Genomic DNA, 26709 nt, shown 5'->3' on the forward strand with positions numbered 1-26709 from the left:
CAGTTTTATTGGGAGGGAAAAAGTTCCAACCTGCCATCAGATATACTGAAACTGAACAACTGTGAGTAAAGCTCAGCTGTTCTGTTAGGATTTTCCAGACGCTTTTTCCAGACTCAATTTTTCTTATACCTTAGCTTAAAGCAATGGTTAGTAGACCAGTTACAAAGGATGAGACTGTCCTCTTGTTCAAAGTCATCAGTCAGGAGAATGGTACAAAAAGACCCATATGTCTTCCGTATTCTTCACATGTCTAGACTAAGGAGAAGATGGATCGAATAATTTATTTCCTGGCCTGGCTAAAACCTGCCAACACTCTGCAGAAGAATGTTTCCATTTATGACGAAGCCCAACTTGAACTTTTAACCCACAGCTTCTTAGGATATATTTATTACTAAATCAGCCATGGACATCAGAGTAAGGAGAGTATACCTACAATCAAATGTAGTGGTAGGATCATGATGTGTGGGTGAAATTCCCAAACCTCACAATTTGAGAGATTTGGAGAACTTTGGCAATGTGGTAGTGAGCAGGTGGAGCCTGATGGACTCCAAGGAATGAAGACTGAATGCTGCAGTTATATCACAAGCTGCTTTAACACGGTGTTAGCATGCAGGCATAAACATTTCACTTCCTCCCTTTCTAAGAAAAAAAAAATGTTTGGGTTCTTTTAGTTGTACAGTATGTGAAAACATTTAATAAGGATGTGAATACATATGAAACTTGTGCTTGTCTGTGTAGAAGCGAGGAGTGTGTGTAGGTTTTGTATATAAATAAGCCCACCCCCTCAACCCCTGAAGTGGGTATGCAGGTGGAGAGAAATGAAGAGCTGGAAGGCAGTACAGTACGTTTTGCTCCCTCAAATTGGGCCTCAATGTCAGAAGGGAATGGAGCAACACAGGAACACACTCACACACACACACACGCACACAAGGAACAAGGACCACATATGACGCACTCACTGGAATAATCACTACCTGTTAAACTGGAAGCGAGTCTGCACAATGTCAGGTATAAACGCTGTGTAACAAACATATCAAAGTTATTATCACCAGAGCTGGAAAAAAAACAGGCAGAATGTGTGTTGTGTTAAAGTGTTGTTAGTGTAAAGTCTTATCATCAGTTCTGGTTTTCCAGGGATGAGCTCACATTTTGGAGAGAAGAGAGACCACTCTTTGTGGCCAGTTGGGCTTCCATGACCCAATTACTCAACCCACTGTTGTAGAAAAGAGGTTTAGGGAAATGGAGCTAAATCTAAAGGGGAGCGTTTCTAATGTGTTTGCAGATTTAATCACATGTTGACAGTAAACTTTGGCTGCAGTTTTTTTTTTTTTTATATTCAAGGGTATTAAGTGTGCTGGCTGCTCCCTCACTAGAGAGAGATAATACTGATTTTCTTTTTCTAAGGAAATCACTTTAAAGCTTTGAACTCGCTGCCCATTTGTCCCTCTGTGCAGAAATAAGTTTGGAATCCGTCCACGTTGGATAAATTTAGGCGACAGCTCCCCTTGCCTTGCTCACATGGAGACACTGTGTGAGAGAGGTTGTGATTCTACCAAAGGGGCTTATCAACACTCCAAGTTATCTGAGAGATTAGCGTTTGAGTTTGTGTCAGATCATTACTGTACTGTCATCTTTTAATCTGTTCGTTTCTCCTTGATTCCTCTTTCTTCACTAGTTTTCCGTCTGAGTTTTTTTTTTTTTTTGTATGAATCAACAAATATGTCAAACAATTGGGAAACTCACTTGTTGATTAAATAGAAAGTAGGTGTAGTTGCTAAGGTAAAGTGATTTCTTCTCGTTTCACAGGAAACCGACAGACTACCGCAGCTCCCCTGTTGTGAAGGACCATCGGCGGAGTCCCAGCGAGCGCATTGTTGTTCCTGTTCATCTGGGGGTCCAAGCCAACCACCTGTATGGCCACGGCCACCACCACCACCACCTGGCCTCGTTAGCAGGCATGGACCAGCCCTTGGCGCTTACCAAAAACAGCATGGTGGCGACGCCACGCAGCAGCACGGCATCCATGGCCTCGGTGGCGCACACGGTCAGCGCAGTGGAACGGCAGCAGGTAAAACGCGTGTCCTGCTTCTTCTGACTCCAACGCTGAACACTTTCTTAAATGGTTTAGTTACTTAGTCACGATCTGACTAATGTGCTTTTGTTAGTCTTGCTTCCTCTTTGGGGAATTTTTATTTTTTTTTTTTCTTTAACTGGTGCAGAATTATTCTGCTTGCGTTTTTCCATCCCACTGTTTCTTGCATATTTGCTGGACAGCATTTTTTAGAACTCTTATTGAACACAGCGCCTTTTGTTCTCTCAGAATCGTCCATCGGTGATCACGTGTGCTGCAGCCAACAATCGCAACTGCAACCTGTCGCAGTGTCCCGTCTCCCACAACGGCTGCTCCAACTTCACCAACAACCACAGAAAAATCAACAGTGAGTGCAAACACAGTTATGAAGAAATGTTTATTATCAAGTGAATTTGAAAAAAAAACAAAAAAAAACGGATTATTCAGCTTAGAAATTATGCAAGGTTTATTTTAACAAGCCAGAATTTCTTTTTTTTTTTTTTTTTCATGCCCGGTTAATATCTGGAGGTAATGAAAAACCCAGATTTGAACTAACCATGAAACACACCAGACTGAATGTTTAAGCTTTGCTTTTTTATTACTTGCTTAGTTCATTTAGATATGTAAGCCTACATTTTCAGTAATTTGAAGAATTATTTTAAAATACATGGGTAAAGTTTAACATGAGATATAATTTCCATTTCATCAATGAAATTGGTATTACTAATATCAGTAATATAGTAATATAGAACTTACTTTAAAAATTATCTGCCATCTTGAATATTCAAGATTTTACTTTGAAGTGTATTTTTATTTTGAAAGGTCAACATAATCCCTTTTTTTTTATCTCTGCTTTAGTTACTTTAGCAACGTTAAACCTGCTTCAGCAATTATCTGTTGTATGGAATATTAACTCTTTTGTTTTGGCTTCTACTTTAGAAAATAATATTTTATTTGATATATCAGTGCTTTTATTTTGAAGAGTAACTGCAAACTCTTCAAAGCAAACCAACATGTAGAACCGAGTTTCCTATTTAGAACATCTGTTTTCTTTAGACAACCAGTCTTCTTTCATTGCTGGTTTAGGCCAATTAGGAATTTGGATCATTCGCAGTTCACCGAGTTGCTCTCAATGAATCGCTATGGCAGGCAATAATAACTTAAACATTCTTGTCTGTTATTTCAACACTTAAAAAAGTCACTTCAAGCCTCCATGACTTTCTGAGAATGTTGTATTTTCTTTGCCATAATAAATTTAAAATGGCTGTTTTTATGATCCCACTGGGATTTCAATGATCTCATTGAGGTTAACGGGGAAATTTAAAACGGTCTTTTTGTGTATATAAAAAAAGCCCCGGGAAGTAAAGTAGATATTTCCAGTGACCTAAAATTACTTGTTCTCAAACTAATTTAAGGCAATAAATTGCCCACAGAAAATCATAAAGCGGAATATATGTGGGATGTTTCGCTTTTCATTATCAAATTGGTGACCGAGAACTGCTTTTCTTCCAGCCAACACGGACTGCGACCCTGTTATCGAGGAACATTTCCGTCGCAGCCTCGGGAAGAACTACAAGGAGCCCGAGCCCACCGCCACCAACTCTGTGTCCATCACTGGCTCTGTGGACGACCACTTCGCCAAGGCGCTGGGCGAGACCTGGCTGCAGATCAAAAACAAGGGGAGTCCCTCGTCGTCCGGCAGCAGCCCAAACTCCTCTCCCGACAGTCGCATGGTCAATCACAACCACTCCCCGTCTGTGGTCTCTTGAAGGCAGAGAGGATCCCCCCGCCCCCTTCTCATCCAGTCATCTCAGCTCCAAGGTCCATGCCCCTGCCATTTTGGTCTGTCACCAGCTCCCAAGAGGGACTGCCTGCCTGCTGGTCTGCTAAAAACAGCCAAAACCCTCAAGCCTGCTCAGTCACTGTGGATCACTCAAGCAATAAAGACATGCTCACCTCCCTTCCATTATCTGGCTCTGCCGGACAAAAATCAGTTCTGACTGAGGAAGATTCAAAAGCGGAACATGACTGGCGCGTCAGCTTGCTCCTTCCAGTTTTTCATCATCCCTGCATGATTGGCTTGGAGCTGAGCAAGTGTTTGTAGTTTTATGTACATAAGAAGAGGAAAGACTGTTTTAATTATTCACTTTCTTCTTTGGCTTTTTTTTTTTTCGTCTGTTTTGCTAACAATAGTTCTGTAAGCTGATTCTGTTCTGACATGCCTGGCCTTTTGAATGAAAAATGAGAAACACACCTTAGAACGCAATCACAGTCCACCTTACCATGCTACCAAAGAAACCTCAACCCCTGTTATTCAGTGCCCACCTTGAAAAGCACACACACACAGACACACACGCAGCCCCTCCCCTACACCTCACCCGTCTGCTGTACGCGAGCTCTGGCTGTTCGGCTGTTGTACATGACCTTAGATGATCGACTCAGTCTGATTTGCACTACTGCTTAAAAAGCTTTGGGTGGCATGTTAGGGTTGTAATCTGACTCTGAACACACCGGGGCTTAAAAAGTGTATATTGATGCAATCACATCTTATCTCACGTGTTGGAGCCCTGCATTGATTTCCCAATAACTCCCGTTTAAAGTCTACCTGAGATTCGTCGACTTCAACATGTGTGTGCAAAGTCTTGCATGCATTGTCATTTGTACAAATGTAAACACACTCCAGTTACGTTGGGCAGTTAGAAGCATGTTTGGTCACCTGCTACAAAGTACTTCTAAGCATTAGCTAGATCATGGCACTTTGCTTGGAGAGAAGTTAATTAAAAGCAGTAAACGGAAGGTGTGCGTTGCTGTCTTGAAGCCAGGCTTCTGATCTGTGATCAGTCTCCAGCAGCACCTACCTGCAGAATGTCTGTCCACGTCGTGAACTCTCTGAAGGCAGGATGGGGTTTTAACGGACTAGATGTGGGAAAGTCCAGAAATGTATCAACATCAAAGTGTCATCACAGAAACTGCTCTGAGCTTCCCTCTAATCTAAGCACTTCTCAGGTGAATTTATGTTCCACCGTATTTTACAACTTCTTGATGTTGTCTAAGGTTACGCTTTAAGAGTGTGAGAACAAAAGGACTGAAGAATAAGCAAGATGGAAATCAATGCCAGTAACTCTTAATTTATGGAGGGAAAGTTAAACATTGAAATTAAAAACTGTTCCTATTCCCAGTTGAACTTTAACGGTTCGTATCGAATATGAGACCCAGATAGAGGGTGGAGCTAACATTGCCCCTGAGAACTACCCGCCTGACGCCCCTTAAGTTTAATTTGAATGTCGATCTCTATCAAATGAACAAAACCAGAATTTGTTTTCTTTCAACATCCGACCCGAACGTTGGGCTCCACTGAACCGTCTGCTTTGATGTGTTTCAAAGGCGTTAACTGCTGACACTGATGAGGGGATAGATGACGCTGCACGTCACTTTGTGGTTTCCGAAAAGAAAAGAGGTGGTGGGGGTGGGGGGGCATGGCCTGGTTTTCTGACTGGGGGGGGAGGATTATCATAATCTCTTCAAAGACACCTTTTGTTTATGTGACTCTTAACACCGGTGTTAGAATTATACTTGGCTAACACCCTGCTATCTTTGTCCCCCCTCCTGCAGACTGTGGTTTAATAATTTCTAAGGTTTTAAAGGTAAATTAATGCTTTTACAGGTGCATGTATTTTGTTTTATTTTTTAAATAGCTGGTATCTATTAGGGTTTTTAGCATTTCAAGCTTAACTATTAACCTTTTTTTTTCATCGAGACGTTTGTTGTTACTTCTTTTGTTGTCAGTAACAGACATAGACACTATACACTCACTGCTGGGTCAGTTGTACTCCATGTTATTATTATACTTTTGTATTGTTTTCCATTAATATTGGTATGGTAACAAGCATCTATAGTGGGGCGGCCTCCGGACAGGCTCTGTTAGGTGATAACGACTTCTTTCTCTCAAAACCGCCCGGCACGACGACGCCTGACGTCTTCGTGTCGGGCTGGCTCTGGGTTCTGCTGTTGGTTTGGGTTTTAATCAGATGTTGATCCATCGCTGGTACAAGATGCTACAAACTTCAGTGTGAGACACCAAGTCGATCCAAACTGTCAGGTTTTCATCAGAAGCATCTCTTAGCCTAACTTTTGTTACACCCACAGAGTCTACCTGAGTACTAGGTAGTCTCAAAGGCTTGGATACATTTGGTGATGTATCCTCTAAAAACAATTCGTCTGTGTTTTATTGACAATTAAATACATATTGGAATTGGAGAACTAAACAGATTGCAAACTAGTTTTTTTAGCCAGCAGCTCTTTTAACCTCCCTCACCTGACATTTTATGCTTTGACTTGGTGTTCAGTGCTTTCTTTTCTCAAGAATGGCTTTGTTTCTCTCTCTCCGGCCTAATTGCATTATATTTTGTAGTACAACCTGCACCACGGTGGCATACATTCCTCCAGTTGGGAACTTTTACAGGCCTCAAGCATCTTCAACAGTAGCCAGCGTTCCCTCCACGCACCTCTCTTTTATCCAGCAGATTTGTGCCATAACATGTTCAGCAACATTTAGAGCTTTTGTTTGAGAGACCTAGACTTGTAGTAGTGAAATGGAGAATCATTTCATGTCACTGAGCTTTGAGTTCATAGATGAGGTTTATTACTGTTTGCTGTTAAGCAGTCGGTAGCGAGTATGGTGATCCTACAAGGTTCCAAAGATGGAAGGTGTCCTCTGGATTGTCCACACATTCCATCATCAGCTACCAAACCAGATGGGACGAAACAGAAACCCAGAACGATTTCATGAAAAGAAAACAGTTTTACAAGTTTTCTGTGACTAGCAAGGTGTGGCAGGCGGGCTGGGGTGGCGAAGACTGAGCTGCAGGAGCTGTGCTTTTGTTAGCGCAAGCTGTGAGTCACCAGACATTCACTTGGCACTTAAAGTCTACAGTGCAGCAAAAATGTGAGTCTCCCTACAGATTTCTTTGTCGCATTTTTAATATCACATGAATATAACCAGGGTATTTATAAAAACAATCTTTGGATGATTTTATTTATGCTTAAGGTAAAACAAGAAGAAGCTAACCCTTAGCTTCTGTCAAAAGGTAATCACTCTAAACCAGGGTGCTGATTGACTCATTTTTAATGCCATGGAAATAACCTGATTATTGTTTTAATTTGGCCACATTGACAACTCCATGCATGAATGGCCCTAGTAGGTCATTACTAAATCTCAGTTGGATTGAAATTCAAACTTTGATTAGGCCACTTCTTTAAAAATATTTTTTAACACCGACCTTTCACTGAGCCATCTTGGTACACTTTAAGTGATTGAGGACAGTAAAATTGAACATTTTTACATTTACTCCTGCTTTGTTTATCCGATATTAGAATTGGTTTGTTCTGGAATATTTAACTGGCAGAACCGGTTGAAGTCTGTAAAGGGTTAAATACTTTTACACAGCACCGTACTTTAAGGTCTCACGGCAACGCCTCTCCATATAAACCGACTGTAGCGAGCGCCTTGCTAGAAAACATGAGGGAAAGAGGCTAGAAGTCCAGAGGATTTTAATTTCTATCATTTACTTATCATTTCACTACCACCCTGTAGGTAGGAGGCGAGAGCTATGCTTTGGCATGCACTCCCTACACACTGTAGGAAAATCACTTAAAATACTTTTTTTTTATATTAGGTAACTATGAGACCATCATTACGCTGTGCGTAACGAATGTACAGAGAAAAAAAAATCGTAGGTATTTTTTTGAGGAACAATTAATTTGTTAATGATATGTAGCTATTTAATTGTTTTTTTTCTGTCCTTATATTGTAATCATTGCATTTTCTTTTTTTGTGTGAAAAAAGTTGATCTTTTTTTTTGTCAGTAGTTTTGTTTGTCTGGAGTAAAGGTTCAAGTGCAGGAACACAGTAAATGTATGAAACCACATTACGCCACACAGATGTGTCGTCGACAATCGCTACTTCCACTCATGCCCGTTCGTCTACATTCATCAGAAATCTGAGGCATTCGAACAAAAACATAACTTGGAACTATTTTTTTTTTCTATTTTTCTTTGACGAAACGATTACCATTAAAGTGTAAAAACAAAAGTCACTGGCAGTTACATCTAAAATGCATGTAAGCAACTAAGTCTTGCTCTACGGATGGAGGCTGAATCACATTTGAATCCTCTATTTTGATCAAGGGCACCCCCCCAACCCCCCAAATTAGCTGTGAATCCACCACCACAGTTTCCACCTTTAATAAATATTAAGTTGTACATTCAGCTGGCAAATCAAAGAGGAGTTGGTCTTCACTCTGATTGCTCCACATGTTCCAGGTCTGATTTCTGAAGTGGAAGTAGCATGTACTTAGTGGTAGTAGTACTCTGAACTGTAAGACATAATGTATCAAAAATCAACAAATTTTGTGGCTCTGTGTCTCCTACTCAAAAGGTTTTGGCAGGCCACCTTTTTTGTACGTAAAATAGCCTTGATGAACAATAAAGTGCTTTTAAACCACAGACTGCGTGTCTCTGTCCTGAAGCTCTTTTCATGTGGTTGTGTGAAGAGTTGGAGACACTTCTGCAACTAAACACACGGAGTGTGTGGAAGGATGTCGAGTGCATATAGTTCCATTACACAGAAACCACACGGTCATCTAAAGCTCTTTGATGTTAAACTGAGAGGAAACTTTTTATTACACTTTTTAGGTTAAACACTAACAGAAGTGAATTAGCTAAGCTGAAACATTATTCATTCACAATTTCTGCTTTGCTTTTAAACACTGATCTCATCACTGAGCTTTTTTTTTTTTTTTTTTTTTTTTACAGGCCTTAAGACTCAAACAAGTTAGCAGACACAGGACAGTGCAAAGTAAAAATAAATCAAACAAAAAACTTCTGAAATCTTAATTTGTCAACTTGATTTGGTTCCCGCCAGTCTACAGTCCAGCTGCACAGAAACATCTGTGTGCAGGTTTCCTCACAGGAATGATCTGAAAGCTGCTTTTCGTATCAGCTGCTCTGTATATGTTTGGGTCTCTAGTAAACAGAAGATGAGATGGACGGATCTGGCGAGTCCTCGGATGTGTTTTAGTGCCTGATGCTCTTCTTTTCCAGGCTGAATGAGCAAACAGATGTCAAAACCTTGCTGACAGAATCAACTAAACCCGTTTATTGTGGTGATCATAATTTACAATTTAAAGAGACAAGTCAACACTTAATTTTTGCAAACATGGTTTTACACGCCACAATAAGCCCAAGCTCGTTGTCCGCTTGTGAAGAATTAGTTTTACCATTACTGCTCAAGTGTGACGACGCACCTCGTGTCTAATGTACAGAGCTTGATGTTTGGTATTGTGAAGAATATTTTTGGAGTGAAATCCTCCCGCTGCTCCACCCCTTCAGATGCTCTCGTCGTCGCTCATGTCCCAGATCTGACAAGAACACAAACACAAAAGAAGTCTTTCAGAGATAAAATGACTAACAAGGCAAAACAAAGCAGCATTCAAGAGACGTCAGAGAAACTTCCAGGAGACTTTTTTCCTTTGAAAGCTCCCGCAGCAGCAGGTGTTTGGGCTTTAAAGTTTTCCTACTAACAATTTAATGTTACGTTTACATACTGGAGTCTCGAGTTGGTATGCTCCGTCTTCACAAACATCCTGAGTAAATAAAGTTCCGGCTTCAGAAATACTGTTTGCATGTTTTTATCACCAACTATATGTGAAACTGAAAGCTACATTGCAATAATACAGAACAAATCCAGTGCATCATCATGCAAACTAATGCAGAGCAAAAAGGGATTTTGGTCATGTACTACACAGGATTTGGATTTCTTCTAATTGTTAGAAACATTCAGAGCCTGGAGTGCTGCAGATTTGGAAAAAAGCTTTTCAAAAACATTAGTGAGAATCACTCCAAGTGGCTTTCTGACCAGGAAGTGACACAGAAACACAGAAGGACCGGCTTTTCAGGAGTGTCGGTAAACAAAAGTGGCCTTCTTATGCAGCAGATTCCTCGCATTCCCCCACTGTAAAGCGTAATTCACATACCTCCTCCAACACCGACTGGAATGCTGCACAGACTGAGACACATCTCTGACACACATATGCTGCATTCCTCGACTTCACTGCTCAAAGAGCTGAGACATAGCGTCCCAGAAAACTAAGGAATCCCCTACCAAAAACGAAAAAAAAACAAAAAAAAAAAACACCACTAATGTGGAGAACATCAAACTACAGGCTGAAAGAAACCACTGAGAAAAGATCATTTCTAGATATATGTCCCATTCTATGAAATACTGGCACACCTTTAATATGTCAAATAAAAGATACTGTTTCAAACTTTGTTGAAAACAAAACAAAAAATCCAAAAAAAAGACAAACAAAAAAAAACAAGAAGTGAAGTATTGTCAGACCAATAACATCAATAAAAAGCACAAGCTCATCATATTCAATTAAACAATTGCAATGCTAACAAAATAATCCCAATAACTTTAAAGTTTATGAGTTTGTTCTCCATCAGTGCTTCTCATTGATCTCGTTCAGGTGATCCATTAACTAATATATCACTGGGCAGAAATGTTTGCTTGTGTTGGACATCTACAGACTACTATCTTTTTCCCCCAAAAGGTCCAAGTCTTTCTGTCCACCCACTCATCTATCTGTAGAGTTACAAGTTAATCCATCATGCAGTGTTAGGACTGTGTGAGGAAGTCGGAGTTCCACGCATATACAGGAAGAACACGCCAACTGTTTGCAGAAAACCCCGGGTCTGTTATAGAGGTGATGAGAGTCAAATGAATGAACAGTTCCTCAGTTCAGTTGTGAGGTGCAACTTTTAGATTGGATGAATGCATCGTGTGCAAAGACCACAACATCAGGCTGCGTCACGATGCTGCTCAAGACGACGGCACAAAGAAAAACTGTTGAACTTTTAACTTCAACCTGGACTGACATGTTTCTCTCACTGTGAATCAGGAGAAACAAGTTAATTATTTCAATAAAATACATAAAACTGTTCCACTGAAACTGCACAAAAGCTGAGCTTGTGGTCATTTCAGTGATACAATACTGGACATTAATTTATCTAGCCACACAGAAGCTGCGTGTGCAACAGCCTCCAAGAAGGCCTCTTGGTAGATTTGATCGTGTTAAATCTGGGAACCTCATGGCGAGGGATTCTTGGAAACTACAGAACCTGACTTGTATTTACAACAATTCTTGAAACTGTCATGAGTATGAGGTAGATGAGAAGCAGCAGAGGCCCAGACGTGCACCAAGGTGTTTGGGTGTTGTTGCTAAGGCACACATGAGGTTTCTCTCTGCATCATTTGATTAAAGATGATCTCATTTCACTAAATCTTCAACTCAAACAGTCATACGTTTTAGTGCAGGTTTTACCACTTTTATCTCAGGCAGAAGAAAATGTGTAATGATTAACGCCGTTTGTTTGCTGGTTCTCACTTTAAATTAATATGAAAATAAGAAAAAAATTATTATTGTATGAATGAGATTAATGTCAAATTCCAAAGGGAGAAAATTTTGACGGTTTACAAATGTTCTTCCAAAACAATCTTGAGAAATGTTAAGTCTCTGAATTACTAAAAAGTAATTGTAACCGGCAGGACAAACAAAGGAATGCTAAGCACAAACTGATAGCTGGAAAATTTCCACCAAAAATTGACGTTAAAAAAAGAAAAAAAGAAAAAAGATAGACAGGATAAAGCTGTCTGGAAAAAAAAAGGAGCTTATTTGATTCTTACTAACAAGTCAACCTTGCAAAATCATTCAACATGAACTGGATTTTCAACCTCAGCCAATCAGATTTCAGCTCCTCATTGTCCTGCGGCGTGTTTGTGGTTTGGCTGCACTCAACCAAAAGAGAAATTACCGCACATCGCGCTGAAAGGCATCAACGTCAAGGAGCCAAGAGTCGCCCAACCTGTTCTGCCGCACATGAACGTGTCTTGTTTACATGCTGCATCCACAGTGTGTTTGTCAGAGCGAGTTTGAGGCCCAGAGTGGAAAATCAGAGAGTAATTCATATCAAAGCTGGACGCTCTGCATTTCTGCTCCACTGCAGCAGGAGAGCAACCATCAGAAGGACAGAAGCAAAGGCCGCTTTGAAAACCAGCGAGATTGGAGCCCCTCTCTGGATGGCTGCCGTGCCAAACTGAGGTCTTGTGTGTGTGTGTGTGTGTGTGTGTGTGTGTGTGTGTGTGTGTGCGTGAGTATGTGTGTGTGTGCAACCTTTTGTACAAAATGGAAAGAGGGTTAGAGTGAGTGGGAGTTTTAAATTAGGGAAGGTGGGTTGGGGAGGATTATGTAACATGAATAGCTTGAGTGAACTGAAGCCAACAACTTTACTCCAGCCTGCAAAGTACGACTGAATAGCTGGGATGTTTCTCAACCGTTTCCCTCCGTCGGTGCAACGATTAAGCAGATTTCTGCAAAGACAAATCAGCTCCAGCCAATTAGGAAGCTTGACAATTATACAAAGCTTAAAGTTTACAAATAGTCCTAACCTGGATGGAAAACACAAATATTATTTTGTCACTATGCATAAGTACATTGTTTAATACGCTTCTTCCAAAGAGACAGCATCTTATTTCAATACAATACAATAGGAAGGGCTCATGTGTTACAGCAGTGAAATCCTGCCTAAATACCTGCTGCAAAAGTCCAAGTTTCCATATTCATTAGCAAAAATGATAAACACTATGCTACACAGATTCATGAATCTAATCCCTTCTAAAAGTAGAAAAAATACATTTGAAATTGCATTGGCATCTTTTCAAGTATTAGTGTTTTCCAATAAACAGAGTTGAGATGGTTTGGACCTCAGATCAGAATGTCTCTTCAATGCCACTCCTAAAGCAATTCCAGTTCTGAAGGACAGGACCAGAAAGGTTTGGGACAAACCAAAGTGTTGCTGGAGAGAGAGGTGACTGGGGGCCTACCTTATATCAGGAACTAACCTGAGATCAGAAGAAGATGGATGGACTGATGAATAGATGGATGGATGGACGGACAGATGGAAAGATTTTAGAAATCGGAGCAGTTTTTAGAAATCTGCTCCGACTGGGTCTTGGCTGTAAAAGCTGCACATCGACAGGCCTCTCACCTTCACACCTTCACTTTATTGTGGATTTAAAAACAAAAACAACGGCACCGACAGCTGGATGTTTCATAACGCCCAGCTCGTAATCTCTGTGAGAAAGTGTTAGGACCAAGCGGGGCTCCGGCTGATATGATAATCCGGGCTAGTTGTTGAAACAACGCTAAGATCTGATCAGATAGAGGAGGCTTTAGCTGGAAGCGGCGGCTGCTGGAAACGCAGCCAAGCCTCAACTGCTGCTGCTGCTGCTGATTACTGCTCTCCCATAAACACAACAACAAGCCCCAGCATGAGGGGTTTCAGCAGCGTTTGCCACTCCGCAGGCCTGGAGAAAAGCAGCACTTTGAAAAAAAAAAAAAAAGAAAAAAAAAAAAAGAAGTAAAGCCAGAACTCCTTTTGTTTTCTTTGCTTTGAATAAACTTGTTCAAGAGGGGACCTTTGTAGGATCGTTGTGATTTCACTTCCACTGCCACTTTCAGGCAGATGACTCAGTACTGTGGCCCGTTTGGGGAGCCGTTTTAAAACCCGGAGCCCTCACACAGGAGTACATCCTATGTGCGGGTGGCCCCAGTGGGACTCCAACCTCTAAAGCCATTCAGCTAGGCAGCACTACTCAACCACTGATAGACTGGGCTATTAAAACCACATCTGCTTTACATATTAGAACTGACACCAAAGAACAAAGCGCAAAGTCAAGCTTTCATCATGGAGACTGGCTCCATCTGATATGCAATTAGAGGACCACACAGAGTGATGTGGTTTAGGGCTGCTGGGCGCAACAAGCACTAAGAGCTGCTAGTTTAAAAAAAAAAAAAAAAAAAGCAACAACAAAAAAAAACATGTATGTTGGGAAAGCCAGTCAGTTTGAATTGATGTTTGTTGTCTGGTGATTGTGTTTGTGATTTTTTTTCAGACCTAAATTAAGCAGTTAGTATCTGTCATTATACGCAGAGGAGCTCCTGATGCAGCAGACGTGTTTGTTGAGGGATGGAGGGATGCCCATCAGACAGGGAGAAGGAAATCCCTCCTTGGACTAAAACCAGGAATGTGGAGCTCTTATTTTTGTTTCCCACTTTGGTATTGCAATGGGGTCCTTGATTTTCAATCTGCCCTTCTTTCTATTTGTGGATTCTGCCAAAAAAAACCCAAAAAACATTCATGTGAAAAAGTACAATCAGAGTCTTCACATGGTCTGATATTTCAGGATTAGTCAATCTCTCTGGGTATTAGTTGAGGATCACTGAACTGTTAGTGGAGCGTTTTCCGTACAGATGAATGTGTTTTTCCGAGATTCAAACGTATAGGTTAGGATTTCCAAGTTGGATAAAAATCAACTCAAAATTGATTGAAAATACATCTCCTCAACACTGCCATGACATCTGTAGACATAGACATGCATTTGCTCTGCTGTTAGTTTGTATTTTATTAATTCAAGAACACACAGACAGTGTATTGTACGAGTAAATGCTCTGCAACCTCTTCATATTACAAACGCAAACTTCAATGCATTTTAAGGGGTTTTTGTAATAGAATAAGTAGAACATAAACTGTTTCATGTTTTACTGCAGTCACAGCAGCAAGCCTTTGGTCTCTACCAGCTTTGTGCATCTAAGATTAAAACTTTTACCAATTCCTATTTCCAATTTTCAGTCGGATTGCATATAGCATGTGCCTGTGGATCGAATTTTTATGTCTTGGTACAGATTCTCTAGTTTAATTCTGGACTTTGACTGGATCATTCTGACACTTGAATATGTGTTGATACAAACCACGTTGGTGTTCTGCAGGAAGGCAGACCTCACCCAAACTCTCAAATCTTTTGCAGCATCCAAAAGGTTTTCTTCTAAAATGTTCCTGATCGACTCCACAGCCAATATATTGCCTAACCTGAGTTGTTGGTCACTGCAGCTCTTCCAGAGTTACCATGGGCCTCTTGGCTGCTTCTCCGGTTTATTCTCTTTTTGCGAAGCCCCTTAGTTTAGGTTTGAAGCTGTGCCATTTTTTCCAGCTTTAGAAGATGGATTGAACAAACTTCAGCATGATGTCCGAAGCTTGAGATGTTGTTTTATAACTCAGCTCTCCTTTAGACTTCTCCATAACTTCATCCCTGATCTGTCTGCTGCGTTTCTTGGTCTTTATGCTGCTGTTTGCTCACTAATTATATACATTTTTACTGAGATGTAATCATAAACAGGTGGATTTCACTCACTAATTAATAGACTTCTGAAGCCTTGGTTCTTCTGGAGTTTATTTTGGGGTATAAGAGTAAAAGGAGATGTATACAAACGGTTCTGATTTTATTCTTCTACTTCACAATCATGCATTTACGCATGATTGTGAAGTAGCCACCACCATATATACATGGTGGTGGCTGGGCTATACTGTGAGGGTGTGCTTGTTCAACTGAATACACATGCTAGCACCACTTTTCTATATTTTATTTCTTAAAGAATTAAAAAAATATTTAATTTTCCTTCCTCTCCTCTACAATAAAGTCTCAACAAAGTACACTGATGACTGTAGTTGTAGCATGACACATCTATTACAACTTATGCCTCAAAATAACTTGGTCAGAGAATTTGAAAACTAACTTCTCCCTATTTTACGAAAACCCTCTGATTAGTGAGCCTCAGGTATTTATGATGAATGATTGTCAGTAATGTTGGTTTATTCATTAACCACAGTAGGAGGTTATCTACACCAAATATTTGTTCGATAATTAAAAAGAGAGTCTAAAACAGCTTAAACTGTTATTTCTATGACTGACACATCTAATAGTCATCAACAGAAAGCAGATCAAACACCACACAAAGGTGTCTGCTCAGGAAATGCGTTTCCTCTAACAAATGATTCACATCTGGGAGTGTGGATTAAAGAGCTGAAGGGGTGCTTCCCTTTTCATCTGCCCCCTCCGAATCTCCCGAGGGCGGGTTTTATTTCTAGGAGGACAGAAGACCCCTAAAAGTGGCTTCAACAATCACAGCGAGAAGCAACAGTCAATAAAAGTAGCTCCTGCACAGCTCACAATGGGTTAGTGGTTGGAAACCCTTACCAGTTATCCACATTGGGGGGAAAAAAAAATCCCAGAAAAGACTTACAACGGTTTCTTTTTTAGCTCCTCTCCTTTGCTTTCCTCTCTTTTGGGAAACCGCACTGCACTTATCATGGAATTACCAAAAGACACACTTAAAATTACCGTAACAACTACAACAATAGCAAGTGTGTGTGCATGTTTATGGGCCTTTGTGGTGAACCTGTACTGCTGAGCGAGAGATCAGGCCTCACTCCCACAATGACAGCTCACATATATAAACATCATATACTGGAACAAACAAATGATCTGTGGCTTCTGGCTGCAGGATGTAAATAAATAATGCAGCTTTGGGTGTGGCCTCCGTGAGGCGTCGCTTTCCGGCTCAGAGGAGGGCTCTGCCCTGAAACGCCGGCGCTTTGAAGTCGACTCAGAGCTGGGATGAGGTTTAAAAATCACCTGAGGTGTTGCTGAAGGACGACTTTAGCTTAGTTTATCAGGAGGCATGATTTCAAAGCGGCGAGAGAAGAGCAAAAGCATTTTTTACCATGTGTACATAATGATTTTATATTTTTTGTTTCAGACTATAAAAAAGTGCACTGTGAAACATTTTCTGACGTTTAATCTGAATTAATCTGTGAAAATTTCACTAAACATACTAATACATAAAGTGGAGAATGTTAAAGAACTGCTGTTGCCTATTTTTTTTTTAATGTGAACTAAAACTTTTTCAAAACACATTTGAAGCTTGAAAACAAAAGCAAAAGACGTTTTCTACACCAGAGAAATTACAAATGATACTTTAAATACTTTAAAATACTTTTAAAAGTGACCTGTGAGTTGTACAACAGAGCAACAGGGAAAGGCCAAGATTTTTTGTTTAATTACAAAATGCTGCCATGACATCAACAGAATAAATGTTACCAGAAGTATGTCTTCAAACTACAAGAAAAAAGCTGTTTAATGAGAAAAAAAACAAACTTGAATAATATATTTGTTGTTATCTCTTGTGTTGGTGTTGGAGTTCTCATAAAACTACTGCTTCATTTTCCAAATATTACGACTGTTCTGGTAACATTAAGATTTTATTCTCACAGTATTTAAACTACTATCATACGATTTTATTTATTGCTACAACTGTATTCTTGTAAAATCATGACTAAAAAAAAACAAACTTTTCCTGACCTTTTCATTTTGTCATAGAGTTGAATTCAAAGTCCAAATACATATTAGCTAGCTGTGAACAACGCTCATCATACAAGATGGCAGGCATTGTGAGTGATGACATCACTCTGAACTACGGAAACCCAAGGAGTGCACTGGTGTAAAAAAAAAAATAAAATCCAGATTTCCCAAAAAGCACATCTTCAAAAAACCAAAAAAAAAAATAAAAAATTGGTTAACCGATAAAATCTATTTATCAGTCAGTCCTAGCTCAATCCGCCAAACATTTAATTTAGTAGCTAAAGTCGTTCGTGGCAGAGAGATTACAAAACATCGCAACGTTTGTACAAAGAACATCAATCAGGAGAAGGGTATATCAGAGTTAAACAGCATTTTATAGAAAAGACAGTCATGTAGGGGTATAATGTGTCTGAACAGAGACAAAAACCTTTTCTTCCAGTGAAAATACCCAAGCCACAGTTTCAAAAGGCATGTTTGGTAAATGAATAAAATGCTGGTAGTTCAGTTCAAGTTCAGTTTTGACCCAAAACTATCAGCTGAAAACGATTTCCTTTAAAGCACAAACAAACAAAAAGCAACAAACTTTTGAACTGACCCAGCCATAGTCCAGAGCTCAGAGAGAGGATATCTGTGGGTCACACGAAGAGGGCTGCGGACAACAGATGTTCTCATTATCTTACAGATTTGGAGAGAATTTCAAAGGCAGCAAAGGTTGGAGTCGGTCAGTTTTCAGCTTTGTTGTGTAAATTTCATGGGGACCCATGTTTTGTTCTTCTGTGACTTCAGGGTCAGAAGCGAACACAGGACCAGAGGAAGTAACTTGGAGAACATTTGCAAGGCAGACTAGGGATGCTAACCGACTCCGAACTATGAAGATTGAATGTTGACCCAAAATCAAAAAAGTACATCAGGAGAATTTTAGCATTGGAGTGTGTGCAAAAATTCAACCAGGTTATTGCAGCTTTACAGATCTAAGTCACATAAAACCAATTTAAGGAAGATTCTTTTCTAAATGACTTATGATGGTCTCTCTCCCCCCGCCCCCAATACAAAAGTCTAGATTTCTAACAGGGATGTGAAGACTTATAAAAGCGACAATAAACCAGGGATCTAACACTAAGATTAAAAAGTGTTTCAGCCTCCTGGTTTGCTTTTGAAGTACCATCTCTGGCAGAAAAAGTTAATTAGCTCAAATGTCAAATAAAAAGTCATAGGTCATAGCTATGCTATGTATTGAAATTTCAGCATAAAATATTTGAGAAGCTTAAGCAAACTGAAGGATGCTCATTAAAGTCAAGAAATGGAAATACAGGCTGAGAGGGAAAAAAATATGAGTCCGGGAGAACAACAATAGCTGCAGGTTTATTATTGGATTTAAATTATTCCATTCTGGCTTTGAAGATATGTTGGTCTCTTGCAAAAAAATAAAACAATAAATAAAATGTAGAAAAACACATTGAGTGGTTTGATTTCCCAAAATGAATCCTCAGAGTTAATCTGTATAAGAAAACAATGTGTCATGTCCCAGTAAAAAGAAAGATCAACTGGGATTAAGAGCGCTAAACCCCATTTAGCTTCAGGATCATCTTTCAGTACCACACCAAAATAATCCCACAAACACGTGTGCAACAAATGAAGAGTGTAAACTGGGTGATGAAAGAATCTGAATTACCCATCGTCAGCAGAGGTGACCTCATACAATCGGGTACAAAGCCAAGAACTGCTGCAGTTCGTTGCAATCCTGAATTCCTCAAACAACCCTGCACAACAAGTCGGGCGTCTGCAGCAGGCTGGCTTCAGCAGCTTAGAGACGCCTTAAAGTGAAGTGAAAAGGCCAAAGGAAACCAGCATAATAATAAGCTACAACATGTGGCCCAAAGCTCTTCGCTTTTTCTTTCAAATAGGGAAAAGTTTCTTAAATATAATCGGAATTAGCAACATCCTTCCAAAGTGAAGGATTTTATTTTATACTGCTTGAGAACAAAGTTTACTAGCATTAATCTAGTTTTTTTATTATCTGTTAATTTTTTGTGCAACTTCACACAAAAAACAAGCAGGAATATAAAACTCATGCTAGTTATATACTCTGCTGATTTTGGATTTAATAAACTTAGATGTTTAAACCCAACAAGACTGATTTATCTAATCTTTCTGTATTGCATTACATCTTCAGTCTTCAGTAGCTCTGATAATTTTTGAGGTTTTGTTTTTTTCTTTTGTGTTTTGCTTTTTAAGCCTCTCTACTGTCCTCAATGCTGCTTGAAGCCATCCAAAGTGAGTGAAAATCATAAAACAAAAGACTCCAAACCCACTAATGGCTTCTGTTTAATAAAAATGTCTCAGGGCAGATCGTACAAGTCCACACAAAACACAGAGCTTGGGTTAATATTGCTTCACAGTAAAAAAAAAGCTCATTTGAGAAAGCAGTTCCAGATGCTTCGGCCCATTGGTTGTGTTGCTGTAGGTGTGTCTGTTTCTACATGCTGATGTGGTTCAGTAAACTGAGAACAGATCTCAGGATCGTTGATGGCTACGATCTGGATGTCACACACACAGCAGCTACCACCAACATGAACAGAGATGTGCTAATATGGACGAAGCTTTGATTTTTTTATTTATTTTTTGTTATATAAGCACAATTTACTAAAACAGAAAGACTTTGTCCAAATTTTAAAGCAATTCGTTGGTTGATCATGTGGCCCTCTTACAAATTTCATCCCCTTTTACTTTTGTGTCACATTTAAATGTATTAGATAATGCAAATTGTGATATTAGACAAAGATAATCCAAGTAAATAAAGCATGCAGTTTGGAAACTATGATTAGATTTATTAAAATAAAACAGCTATCCCAACCCACCTGGCCCCATGTGAGAAAGAAATCTAATGATTGTGCCAAACCCTGGGAGCAACAACTGACATCAAGTGTTTGTAAAAACTAAAATTGAACCTTTTACCTCCATGAGGGAGTTTTGATCCACTCCATTTCACAGAATTGTTGTAATGTAGCAACAGGGAGGGGTTGTTTAAACATGAAGGCGCTGTATAAGGCCATACCACATCGTCACAATCTCATTTAAACCCAAACTTTGACTATCTACCCAACAATATTCATTTTGACTTTTCTAAAACGGGACCGTGGAGGTTTGGATGGGTCTTCTATTCAATGAATGAAATCGCTATGTCTGATAATATTTGTCTGTTGATTTAATCAAGCACAGAACAATGAATCCTGACATGTCCAAACAATCTGACACAATGCCTCACGGTCTGGATCGTTTCAAGCTATGCATAATGTAGGAGGCACATGTAATCACTATATGTTAAAACTGAAAATTTAAACTACTATGTGCCTCCCGTTGACTCTAAATTTAAAATAATAATTCGCCCGGTTCCATTTCCTGCAACAATCCTTTTGCAATCCTTTTGTTCCCTCATTGTTCCAGGCCCACAGCTCTCGTGGGGGAACATGGTGTGTCATTTAGTGAGTACACGTCCTATTCACCGAAGCCTGGGACAGGAAGAGGGAAACAAGAAGGGTGGAGACAGGAAAAGGAGGAGAAGATACAACTTAACCTCCACATCTCTCCGACACTGGGTCAAATTAAACAAAACCCTGAACCGCATAATAGCCTCCCACCATACAGCAGTAAACCATCAAACACCGACTTAATAATATACTTAAAAGATAAGCTGTATATTGGATTTTTCTATCAGGATCTAAACCTATATCGCAGAAAGAATTTAGGGAAAACTATTTGATAAATCTTTCAAGTTTTACTGCAGCAAAAAGATGTTCTCTGTCAGGGGTAAGGGAAGTTAGGCTTCTCTTTTATTGTTACTAAAGCAGAGAAATAAGCAAAGTCAAATAATTCTGGTAATTCCAGCTCACCTAAAACAAGAAGGGACAGACGGCAAGAGGCTGGGAGCAAAATGACAACATTTCCATCATGCAACTGCGACAATGAAAACTGATTTCGGCACATCGATGTGACCTTGTAGAGCACTTAAGGCTACTGCTGGTGGTGTAAAATCTGAGCATTATTTAAAATACACAGCCTAAGTATCTTTTCTGACCCTTTCCATCAATTTATGACCACAGTGTTCTTATCGTCTGATTGCTATTTGAAGCAGGACGGTGATTCTCAAATAACATCAAACTGGTTTCCTAAACATGATAATGGGTTCGCTGCACTCCAATGACCTCCAGTCATCAGATCTCAATCCAATAGCACATTTGGGATGTGGTGGAACAGGAGACGCATCGTGGTTGTAAAGCTGACAAATCATCATGTCTGCAAGGAACAAGAGGTCTGAGGAATGTTGCTGACACTCTTTTAAATCGGCACATCAAATAGCAGCTCTGGAGGTTCAACCTGACACTAGCAAGACATACCTAACAAAGTAGCCAAGAAGAGGAAAGTAGCCAGGAGGATCAAATCCAATCAGAGCTCATTTTTGCATTTTTAAAACTAAAACAACGTTATAGGCCTGATTTTCTAAAGGCTTGTCCATAGAAAGATAGGTACAAAGCTGATCTACAAGCAACACACAAACAGGTCTGTGCAGCAAAATCACCAAAATTGCAGGCACAATAAATTTAGCGTGCTGGCCTTCATGAATACGTGAAACCTATGTTGATCATCCGAAAGCGCAAAATACTAGGAGGAGGATGTGCAAATGTATAGACTTTCTAAACCTGGGCCAGATTGCAAGAGGCTGTTTTTGCATCTACATTTGACACTTCTGAAAAGTAGGTGGAAGTTCTCACGCAAACATGCGTGCGGTCGCTGTGGCGAGCAAGAGGCATGGATACAATGACAGCAGTCAACGGTCAAATGTTTGGAATATTTAAAGTATACAAAGTAAGAATAAGAAGAGAGATTAGAAATATCCTTAATGCTGATTTTGAGCTGCAGGATTACAGAATAAATCCAGTGCACTATCACTTCATCAAAACGTTGTAATGTTTTGAGGATCTGCAGGAGAGTGGCCACTTTGTCCAGAAAAGGTGACGCAATTTCCAACAAATTGTGCAGGCTGGAGATTGCACAATGACAGAACACAACAGAAGTGTTGTGTTTTAACTTAACTTTTCTTTTCATAGGTCTCCAACACTCTCCATGAAACAGCGCTACATGCAAAATCCTCAAATAGAGTCGTCTGCACCGCAGTTGCTCCTGTAATCACTTGTGCAATCAATCTTTGTAAATCCCGTAAAACACGTTCACATACATTGTTTTTTTTTTTGTTTGTTTGTTTTGTTTTGTTTTATGCAATTTACCGCTCCTTAGTTGGAATCTTTGTAGGTCATATCTTATATGCATTTGACAAAGACAAGAAAACATTACCAGAACTTTTGCTAAACAGGTAGAGCTTCTTCATTGGAAAAATGGTTTCCAACAGGTTTTGGCTACAAAACTACTGTTCACGGCAGAAAATAAAAACAAAGAGGGCTAAAACAAGTTATCAGATGTGAAACCCATGACAGTGTAGAATCAGATAAGTCATGTTTTTTTTTTTTTATTCCACGCTTTACTTTCCTATCAAGGCCTGCTACCCTCATGACCCAGCATGGAACCAGACAAGAGAGTAGAACCAGGCCATCGATAGGCTCACCTTTCTCTGCACTACTTCAAACAAGAGCCAGTGCTCCAGGCGCTTTTCCATCCTTCACTCACTTTCTTTTCCCTGCCCAAAGGCTCCGTGCAAGTCCTGTCACATATATGCAGCAGCACTCCCCAAACCTCCAGCGTGGGCTTTGAAGTGCAAAGTCACTGGATTTCCCCTTCATTTGCACTGCTGCCCAAACCTGTATGATTGGTCACATGAAATTCACACTTTTTTCGTTTGCTTCTGAAGTTGACAGCATCAGGAAATTAACTCCCTTTGTAAAATGTGCATGTCTACACTTGCAGCTAATGATATATAAACGATCTAAGGGAATGTTTTGATGAATTGGGAGACCAGAGAGACAGGTAAATGTTTGTGATAAATGACAGAAGAGGGAAGCATCTTGAAAAGGGGAAAAGGTTTGAGAGAAAAGTCAGAGAGAGTCTTGCTGGGAGTGAAAGTGGCCTGACACTGGTTGAGAAAGGACAAGCCTGGGTTCAGAGGAGCTCTGGTGGGAACAGCATCAGCGCTCAGGTCCCAGCTGAGGTCGTGTCCCCTGGCTGTGTTTTCATAAACTCCTGAGTCTTAGGGTAATCAAACAAAGTGCCAGCATTCTCAGTATTCGGCCCAGAAGGCAAACTTTGGAAACAAACCACATAATAGAAAAATGACAACCTGGAGGGGATGCAGAACCTCATCTGGCTTCTTTTTCTCACCCATCTCTGACTAACGGGTCAGTTTCTCGGATTTTGTTTTTGTTACTTTAAGTTGGTCAGGCTCCATTAGCCCCATCATCTCCCTTATCCCCTCCTTCTCGTTCTCTCCGAGTTGTAAAGGCCAGCTACAACAACAAATTGAGTCCCTCTCGCCTGGGTGTGGCGGCCTGTGGAGATGCAGCTGGGTCCTGTTGTTTCTCCGGAGACAGTTCGTCTTCCTATTCAGGACAACTTTTTCTCTGCCTTCTAATCTTTTTCCCTAAATATTTGACCAGTTTTGTCTCAAACTTCCAAGCATTTCTTAGCCTTCAGGGAACAATGTTTATCTTCCCTTTCTCTGAACTGTTGAACTACAATTTTCTCACTTCAGCGTGCGAGTGTAAGTGCCATACATTTGACAAGACTTGAATATGTTAGATCTGCTGTTTTTCCTCTCCTATTTCGCGTCATCCAGCAGTCCACACCTCCCATTTCCCTTCCCCCTCACCACTCTAAGACCTTTCCTGGTTCCCTCTGACACATATCCTGTATAGAGTAACTCTTATCAACACTTTTGTGAGTCATTCAAGCATTTCACTTGGCTAGAAAAGCCTCAGGTGAAAAAAAAAAGAAGAACAACAACTTAGAGCTATGTTTTAAAGAGAACCTTTAGGCATAAGCTCCAAAGAGCTTTTGTTTCTTTAAATAGGGTCCAGATCATTTAATCCTCCTGTTACATTCTTACATGTCGTCATTTTTACAAGCACCCATCACAAAAATGTACTTCACTGCTGCATACTATTGTATGTTTCTCTATAAAAAAATAAATTAGAGAAAAAACATCAATCAAAATGTTCAAAGTTTGGGTAGAATTTACCTTAATAGCTCATTATTAACTGAACATTTTCTGTAACACCATACTTCCATGTGTTGTGATTCTCACCTACATTTGAACCAACTGACTGATGAAATATGAGAGATTTAAATCACTGAACATGCCACAATAACTCTAAGAGGCCTACTGCTGGCAGATGTTATGTATTAGTCATAAAACCATTCCTTGTAGCTAAAAATAGGCCGAAGCATACAAAATTACTGTAAACAGTCAAAGCAGATACAATCTGATGCATGTTCAGCACAAAACGTTCTGTGGCAACATTGATTTGCGTCATCCCCAAAAACATTGGGCAGAAAACAATCAAAAGTACAAACGTATGAAATGGTGCAACAACCACCAAGGCAGGAGAGATATCTGTGGTCTTATGAAGCTGGTACCATACTAACACGAACGCGGTTTTATGAACCACTGGTTAATAAATCAAGTGCATCAAGGAGGAAGAGTAGACAAACATCAATCTAAAAGTCGCATTACTTCTGCATTACGATACTGAAGTAAAATTAATTAGTAGTGATCCAAAAAAGTTACCATATTTTTGGACTATAAGTCACATTATTTTTTTTTCCGTTTGGCTGATCCTATGACTTATGTTTTTTTTTCCTCTTCATGACACATTTTTGACTAATCAGTTAAATGTTAATTAATACTGATGTACATGAACCATCTGAAGCCGCAACAAAAGCTAACCGTTGGCAAAATGACAAAAACTGGAAGAACGAGGCCAAATAAAAACATGCTTTCAGGAAAGGTTTGCATTTACGTTTCCACGCCCTGGTAGTGGCCAAGGTGATGAATATAAATGACTTTGCAGGTGGGTCTTCTTGGTGTTACCACTTCATGCAATTACCTCTACATGAAAATCTGCAGAGTCAGAAACTGCCAGCAGTTTCCGTGAGTTCTTTGAAAAGCAGATAACCAAACATTGCATGTGACTGGATCATAACAACATGAGCGAGGTCCCTTCACGTTTGACAATTTCTAAATAAACACAACAGTCCAGTGTAGTTTCTTTTATTTCTCTCTTAGTAGTGCATTTCTTGACTGATACAACTTTTAGTCCCGAAAAAAACGTTACTTTAGTACAAAGTAACAAATTGTAACATCTGCTTAAATTTATGACAATCATCTAATTAGACAAACTAAAATAATCAGTTATATGCATATTTCAGTTAGAACAGTGCAAAGTACTTCCAGGGCAATATATTGTTGAGTCTACCTTTAAACAGCACAGTAGGCTCTGAAAACACAACAATGAATCTTGAACAATGAAGCTTGAACAATGAAGCTTGCATTCAAACAAGAAATGTTAGTTTAATGTAAACTGTTAGTTTGTCATCTGTCTGGTTTTCATTTTTCATTCATTGAAGTAATTACAGTTGGGAGACGTTCCAAACAATTTTACTCAACCAGGAGTAGAGTTACTTCAAAATAACGTCACTCAACTGCATGTAGAAAGCACAGTGCTGTAAAACGTCTTCAAGTACTATATATTTTTATTTAATTTACTCAAGTACATGCAGCTACTTAGGAACCACTTGCTTATTGCGACAGGCAATATAAAATATCGCCAAGTCAAGTCTGATGTCTTTTTTCGTGTATCTAAGCAACAACAAAGCACTTCTGCAAAAAATTCAACAAATTCTTTATTTTGTTTCCTTTTGTGAGTGATCACTGTGCGCTTCTGTTCACAGCCACTACAAACTCCAGCTAATGAAGTGTTAGGAGCAGCAACTAACCAAATGGCAATAACAGATCAACTTCAGAGGCAGAGTGCGTCTCTGTGAAGCCAGTTCAGACCTGCCCTTCCTTTAATTATAACTATGAGACTAAGCCAACAGACATGTGGTCAGAGCAACTATTAAACACCAGTGGGGCCCCCAGGGGCACAAACACACACAAAGAAAAACACACTCACACATACATTTGCACTTGCATTCAAAGATAGCTTTGCACGTTTTAACATGAGTGACAAAAGGAATAAAGGAGATCAAATTCAGTTTTTTTTAGTACTTGTATTTTTTTTTTTCTAAAAAATAATCTGCCATCTAAAACAGAAGGTTTAAAAGAAGCTGCAAATCACAAACATACACATGGAGGTTACAGAACAGAAAGCAAATT

At 39.7% G+C, this 26709-nt stretch overlaps 2 protein-coding genes across 4 annotated transcripts in view; one reads left to right on the forward strand and one right to left on the reverse strand.

The window, feature by feature from the left end:
• The window catches only part of vgll4b (vestigial-like family member 4b), a 35758-nt gene extending 27183 nt beyond the window's left edge, over positions 1 to 8575 (forward strand). For both annotated transcript variants that reach the window (XM_014997018.2, XM_014997017.2), the window contains 3 exons: positions 1807 to 2068; positions 2321 to 2438; positions 3584 to 8575. In XM_014997018.2, coding sequence (XP_014852504.1) covers positions 1807 to 2068; positions 2321 to 2438; positions 3584 to 3840 — 637 coding nt within the window. In that variant the 3' untranslated portion in view covers positions 3841 to 8575. The remainder of the gene's footprint in view (positions 1 to 1806; positions 2069 to 2320; positions 2439 to 3583) is intronic.
• A 146-nt stretch (positions 8576 to 8721) lies between these two features.
• The window catches only part of atg7 (ATG7 autophagy related 7 homolog (S. cerevisiae)), a 69320-nt gene continuing 51332 nt past the window's right edge, over positions 8722 to 26709 (reverse strand). The window contains exons 19-20 of one of the 2 annotated variants that reach the window (XR_015762874.1): positions 9376 to 9489; positions 8722 to 9173 (exon numbers count right to left, since the gene is read on the reverse strand). Coding sequence is in view for 1 of the 2 variants with exons in the window: in XM_088005716.1 (XP_087861842.1) it covers positions 9457 to 9489 (33 nt within the window). In the remaining variant the exon portion in view is untranslated. Of the gene's footprint in view, positions 9490 to 26709 lie in introns of both variants that reach the window. The other variant, XM_088005716.1, reaches the window with a different exon arrangement.

This window comes from Poecilia mexicana, unplaced genomic scaffold (genome assembly GCF_051168715.1).
Source record: "Poecilia mexicana isolate PSO_F unplaced genomic scaffold, ASM5116871v1 scaffold_5, whole genome shotgun sequence".
NCBI classification, from domain to species: Eukaryota; Metazoa; Chordata; class Actinopteri; order Cyprinodontiformes; family Poeciliidae; genus Poecilia; species Poecilia mexicana.